Raw genomic sequence first — 6,975 nt, forward strand, 5'->3', positions numbered from 1 at the left:
TCTTTATGTGTGGACCAATAGTTTCTAAGGGTAACTGGTGTTCTGTCTTTATGTGTGACCAATAGTTTCTAAGGGTAACTGGTGTTCTGTCTTTATGTGTGGACCAATAATTTCTAAGGATAACTAGGATTCTGTTTTTATGTGTGAACCAATAGATTCTAAGGGTAACTGGTGTTCTGTCTTTACGTGTGGACCACTAGTTTCAGGATAACTGGTGGTCTGTCTTTATGTGTGGACCACTATACTCTAAGGATAACTGGTGTTCTGTCTTTACGTGTGGACCAATAGTTTCTAAGGATAACTGGTGTTCTGTCTTTATGTGTGGACCAATAGTTCCTAAGGGTAACTGGAGTTCTGTCTTTACGTGTGGACCAATAGTTTCTAAGGGTAACTGGTGTTCTGTCTTTACGTGTGGACCAATAGTTTCTAAGGATAACTGGTGTTCTGTCTTTATGTGTGTACCAATAGTTTCTAAGGGTAACTGGTATTCTGTCTTTACGTGTGTACCAATAGTTTCTAAGGATAACTGGTGTTCTGTCTTTATGTGTGGACCAATAGTTTCTAAGGGTAACTGGTGTTCTGTCTTTACATGTGGACCACTACTTTCAGGATAACTAGTGTTCTGTCTTTACATGTGGACCATTACTTTCAGGATAACTGGTGGTCTGTCTTTATGTGTGGACCACTATACTCTAAGGATAAATGGTGGTTTGTGTGGATCACTACTTTAAGGATAACTGGCTGTCTGTCTTTATTCTTTTAAAAATAAAAGTTTTAGGGCTGTAATGACAAGGAGTAGATTTTGACATTTGAAGGTTTGGAAAACATTACTGAACAAAGGTTTAATAGTACTAATTTGAATTATTTATTGTTGACATTACCATAACTAATAGCTTATACTTGATTGAAAACCCTTGTAAGTGAAATAAAATGTTTACATTGTTTAAAAATACATTATATAGAATAGTAATCATGCTTCTGTATTTCGAACAAAAAATACACGTTCTTTGTGTACATGCAGCTGATGCTACATGTGATACTCATATAGCTGCACGTAGTAAGCTTGCATTGCAAGTCACACTATTGTGGCCAATTAAACGAACTGCAGCTGACTTAAGAAAACAAATCTTTATCTAACAGTCACCATAAATCTTCCAATCTTAAGAACTGTCTTCAAATAATACATCAACAGGTTTACACAAAATGTCAGTATTCTTAATACATCGACAAGTTTACACAAAATATCAATATTCTTAATACATTAACACTACTTGAAAAAAAGGTACTTTCCTAAGCTTAAATTTGTACTCCCCATTTCTTTTTGTATAATGATAAGTTGTAAGAACAGATGGAGATTAATTTTGCTTAATAAACAAAAAGAGTAAAATGAATACAACAGCTTTATTATTATAAGGTAATACTGTTGATTTGTTTTTCAAGCACAAAGCTACACAATGGGCTATCTGTGCTCTGCCCACCACATGTATAGAAACCCAGTTTCTAGCATTGTAAGTACACAGATATAATATAAAATAAAGTTAGTAAAATAAATACAAAAACTTTATCATAAGGTGATATTGTTGTTGCTATTACTGCAGACACTTTATACATTAGTAAAATAAATACAAGAATGTTATCATAAATGGATATTGTAGATACTATTACTGCAGACATTTTATACATTAGTAAAATAAATACAAGAATGTTATTATAAGTGGATATTGTTGGTACTATTATTGCAGACACTTTATACATTATTAAAATAAATACAAGAATGTTATTATAAGTGGATATTGTAGGTACTATTACTGCAGACATTTTATACATTAGTAAAATAAATACAAGAATGTTATTATAAGTGGATATTGTAGGTACTATTACTGCAGACATTTTATACATTAGTAAAATAAATACAAGAATGTTATAAAAAGTGGATATTGTTGGTACTATTACTGCAGACACTTTATACATTAGTAAAATAAATACAAGAATGTTATTATAAGTGGATATTGTTGGTACTATTACTGCAGACATTTTATACATTAGTAAAATAAATACAAGAATGTTATTATAAGTGGATATTGTTGGTACTATTACTGCAGACACTTTATACATTAGTAAAATAAATACAAGAATTTTATTATAAGGGGATATTGTTGGTAATATTACTGTAATCACAACTTATTATTATCTACAGAAACAGGAACCCCAATTTGTGATCTTATGTAGTGAAACCACAAGTTTTATCTGTTCCAACTTGAACAACTAACAAATAATATGATCAGAACCATATACACAAGTTTTGATTCATACTTACCTACACAATCAGCATGGCTTGTTTCATCACTGTTGTCACCACAGTGGTTCACACCATCACACATTAACTCCTGTGATATACAGAAGTTGTTTAGACATCGGAAATCTCGACATCCAATAGCTGAAACAAATTTTTATTTTTATTTTTATGCACTCCATAGTTAATTTATCTGAACAAATATCATGCATATAATTTTTAAGTTTCTCCATCTGTTTTTACTAATTTTCGTAGGAGCTAATTCTTTTCATCTGTTCTTTAATGTGGTTCATACAGACCATTGGAAATCTTTTCCATGTTTTTTCTAAATTTTTGAAGGAGTAGTTGCCATGGCTATTTCATATGTTTACCACACATGATTATATATGATAAAACTCTCTCTTAACATACCAACTCTAATTTTTACAAACCATATTTACTTAGCTATGAACACGCATGCTTTGTATCACTGACATAGCAATAAAATCCAAAGTATTCTGGATGACAACTGTTGTCCTGCTAATTTCTCCTACCAACATTTGCTTTTGTCAAACTTGACAAAAGTTTAATTTAATTTTTGAGTAAATGTAATAATTTTGATCCACCCTTTAATTCAAGGAGTTTTCAAAGCCATGTTTAAGTAACTGTCTTAAGATAATGATTAAAAGAAACTATAGCAAGATGATCAGTCAATAACTCTAGTACTTACGTTAAATCAACATTAAGCTTTAAAACTAGTGAAGATAAACCTAGTAGCCTAATATTTTAAGGTGACAAACAAAATTCTAATTATTCAAACAAAATCTTTCCTTACCATCCTCTTGTATATTAAATTCAAGTTCACTGGTCTTTTAAGATCTTGATGGGTAGAAGTTTGTGTTAGTTAAAGTCACTGCTAATATTTTACTTTTTACAACTCAGGTTTTTGTATCATTTTCTTTCAGGAATATCTATCAGGTACGGTGCTAGATAGCACAGTTTCTCCAACTGAGTAATGTATTCTAATTAATGATATACTACTGGGGTCAGTACTTTAACTCCTGTTTATTTTTTATTCCCATCATGAAAAATGATTTATTTGTCTATGATTCTTTGGTCTCATTATCTCATTGAAAAACACAAAATAAATAATAAAAACTGAGTTAGTGAACAGTGAGAGAATGTAATTTTGAGTCTCTAGCACTCAGGTGTAAAAATATTCAGTTGTTTTAACTTTTTACTTTGGTGACTCCTCTTTAACCTGATGATGTCCAGGTTCTCTGTCTGAGCATAAGTAACTTCACTCTTATCATATTTTGTTACAAAACTAAAACTAGTGGGTGAAATTGTTTGAAATTTGACAAGAACATTCCTAATAGTATGTAGTTTCAGAAAAAATATAATTTTTAATTTTGTTTGCTATTTCTAATAAGAATTCATTATCTAAGGTAGTTATTTGCAACATCCATTCCAAAAAGCTCCCTTCTCTCATTGAACTGATCCCACAAGTCCAACCAGCCTATCTGCTCATCCTTACATATTAATTAAGTGACTTAGTGACCTACTCATAATTAATTCTCGGCAGTATCTCCGACACAATTAAGTCATGGCTTTTTTCTTAAATGCCTTTATCAACCCATTGTACTTATTAATTAGCTCCTTTGACCTACTTTTCCCTACATTATTAGCCCCTACATGGACAACAAAAACTGCATCAGTGCTAGTCCCCTTTATTATATCTTTTGCTCTGTCATATACATTCTCCACCTGTGTCCTCTGAGTTGCATCATCTAATTATTTTCTCACTATTTACCCCACAGACTATCCTATCCACATGCCTTGTAAAGGAATCACCTATAACTATAACCTCCTTAAGTTTATCATACACATCTTTCTCTTACCCATTTGTTTTCCTTATAGTTCCCCTTCTGTACAAGTCAAGGGCTGAAAGCTGTTGCTGAATAGAATAAGCTCATTTTAATTAAATCCACTAATTTTGATTTTGGCCCTAATAGCACTCTTTCTAACTTCCTGAAAGTCATTATTAGCAGATGTATCTCTTGCATGTAAAAGCTTAAATCCTGCTGCCATTTCTCACAGTCTACACTTCTCTTTATCTATCACCTCTACTTTAATTAGGATAGCCTCCAACCTACAAACTCTACATACAAATTGCACATCTTCACTACTATAGCTTCCTTAAAAGTATATACTAGTCTTGAGTTCCCGTATAAAACCCACTCATTGCACCCATCAACTCATTGCACACCTAACAAACTGCATGTGAATGCTTAACTACTCCAACACTAGTCTTAACCACTGTGTTTGTAGCCTGGAAATAAATACTCAATACTAAATGTAAATACCAGTAGCTTATTGCCAACACTGTCAAGCCTAACTTTAGAGAATCAAATATATTACAGTTTTTAACATTACTTTATGTTCACACTAAAGTAATTAAGTTTATCTTTAATTTTATAGAAGTGACAAATAACTACTCTTTACTTTATTTGCTGTTTTCATGATACTGTTACGACAGCGGAAGTCACGCGACACTGGGAGCATGCGTGCTGGAGTTTCTAGAAGGATCGTGACTTATCAGGCAACCTCACGAATGAATGTTCCAGCATTTGCTAGACGCCCTCTTTTTTAGTATATAAGTTGGAGATAGATTGAAAAGAAATAATTGATAATTGAGTCAAGTGAGCAGTAGGCACCATAAGTAAAATGTGTGAATCACTGTGAATTATAGCATGTGTTTATAAAAGTAGTTAAGATAAAGTGACTATGGAAATTAAGTGTATTACAAAGTTGTATCGAGAAGAAATAAACTAGTTTTAATTAAGAAAGGACTCATATCGCTGAAGTTCCTCGGACAGAATTTATACTGGAAATTATCAAACAAGCAGATACGTAACAATACTAATAATTAGATTTCCCATATATACAAAAAAATGAGGAATGAAATAGGGGATGGTCAGAGATACCAAAGAAATCACTTGTATAACTAAGTCTTTGGAAGTGACATTAATAGATTTAGCATCTTTTAACTTAAATCTTTAAAAAAGGGGTAATGAGTACGTTATGACCATGTCTTTAATTATTTTAATTTTCATCTGACAAAAATCCAGACGAATCACCTTGTTGCTGAGATCTTTGTTATACAAACCAACATATATGACCAATCCAAACTTACACACCTCAGACCATAAGTATAAAAGATATATTGCATCATGACAGCCTTAATCAAACTAGAATCTAGTAACTGAACCTCAAGAGGTTATCTTAACCATTAATTATGGTCAGTAAATACTTCTGAATAAAGCAAACTACCTATGTAGGTCATAAGTAAAAATCAACTCAGTAATGAGTATAACTAACTAAACATACTGTTCTTTCTTCTGATGATTGGAATGCACTATTTCATCTGTTGGGTACCCTCACCCTTAGGAATATTTGTGGCTACAATCTCCTTAACATATCATGAGGATCAGCCAGATTAGGAGATTAAAGTTAGTCATAAATCCAAATGCTAAGCTAATAAAGCAAAATAATCATTATGGTAAAAATAATAGAACATTGACATACTTAACATTTTAACCAATAAAGTTAATGAATGTAACATTAAACAAAGAATATATTTGAATACTAAACAACATGGATGATAACTTAAATACAGCAAATTGGGCTCTTAGAGGTTAGGATGATGATTAAATTAAAATATATATTAGTGGTGACTCCATACTATTTTCTCACTACCTATCTCAGCCACTGAAAATAATAATTTACAGTACAATATTCCATACCTGAGTCCTTAAAGGCAGTAATAATTAACTTGAAACCATTTCCACTCTGACTCCATTCATCGGTGACATACTTCAGCGTAACAAAATTACTCTGGGTGAAGATGGTTCCTACATCTGCTCTTGTGCTGCGGCACGACAGGTCAGCCTATATTGTCAGGTTGTTTACTAAGTTATACAATATATTCAAACTAAATGGTTATAAAATGGTTTTATGATTAGTTAAAGTTATTTGTCCTGAGTGTGTGTTTTTGAAGAAACAACTTTATGTATTTTATCCTTTATTGGGTTTAGAAATTCATACAAGATTAAGTAATAGAGATTTATTGGATAAAAAAATAAATCTACTTTTTAAAAAAAAACTATTAGACTGGGCTGATATATGAGGCACTGTACATTTAACATAAAACGTGGGTAACTTAGCTGACAAACTATCTTTTAAACAACCCAAAACAGAAGCTGAAATAAAAATTGAAAAGTAACTTCAAAGACTTTTCTAATACTTGTAGATTTCTACTGGTGCCATTGACTGATCATTGAGAAAATCTGCCATGTTTAATATCTAAAAGTATGATATAAATATCACAAATACAAGTTAACCCTTCCATTACAGGTTGGGTGGAATCTACCCAGCTCATAACCAGGAAAGTACCTATGAGAGTAATTGTATTATAATTTTTTTAAAAATGTATGCAAGTCTTTACAATATTTTGCATATTATTAGTAAACATTACAAGGATTTCATACACAAAATATCTGGTTTTTGAATTATGTTTTAAGATTTTTTTTATTAAACATTTGCATATGAATGTTTTCTTTCGGAATGTTGACTATCCAACGTACAAAGTAATTTTGATTTTAAGATTAAAAATACTTTTCTTTCATCTGAAATTTGTCAAG

General features: G+C 31.5%; 1 protein-coding gene and 1 long non-coding RNA gene across 5 annotated transcripts in view; one reads left to right on the top strand and one right to left on the bottom strand.

Moving 5' to 3' along the window:
• The window catches only part of LOC106471449, a 13,587-nt gene extending 7,329 nt beyond the window's left edge, over positions 1-6,258 (bottom strand). For all 4 annotated transcript variants that reach the window (XM_022400064.1, XM_022400063.1, XM_022400062.1 and 1 more), the window contains exons 1-2: positions 6,079-6,258; positions 2,318-2,437 (exon numbers count right to left, since the gene is read on the bottom strand). In XM_022400064.1, the coding sequence (XP_022255772.1) occupies positions 2,318-2,381 (64 nt within the window). In that variant the 5' untranslated portion in view covers positions 2,382-2,437; positions 6,079-6,258. The remainder of the gene's footprint in view (positions 1-2,317; positions 2,438-6,078) is intronic.
• The window catches only part of LOC111088877, a 13,259-nt gene that overhangs the window by 4,571 nt on the left and 1,713 nt on the right, over positions 1-6,975 (top strand). The gene's annotated exons all lie outside the window — the stretch shown is intronic.

This window comes from Limulus polyphemus, unplaced genomic scaffold (genome assembly GCF_000517525.1).
Source record: "Limulus polyphemus unplaced genomic scaffold, Limulus_polyphemus-2.1.2 Scaffold4631, whole genome shotgun sequence".
Taxonomy (NCBI): domain Eukaryota; kingdom Metazoa; phylum Arthropoda; class Merostomata; order Xiphosura; family Limulidae; genus Limulus; species Limulus polyphemus.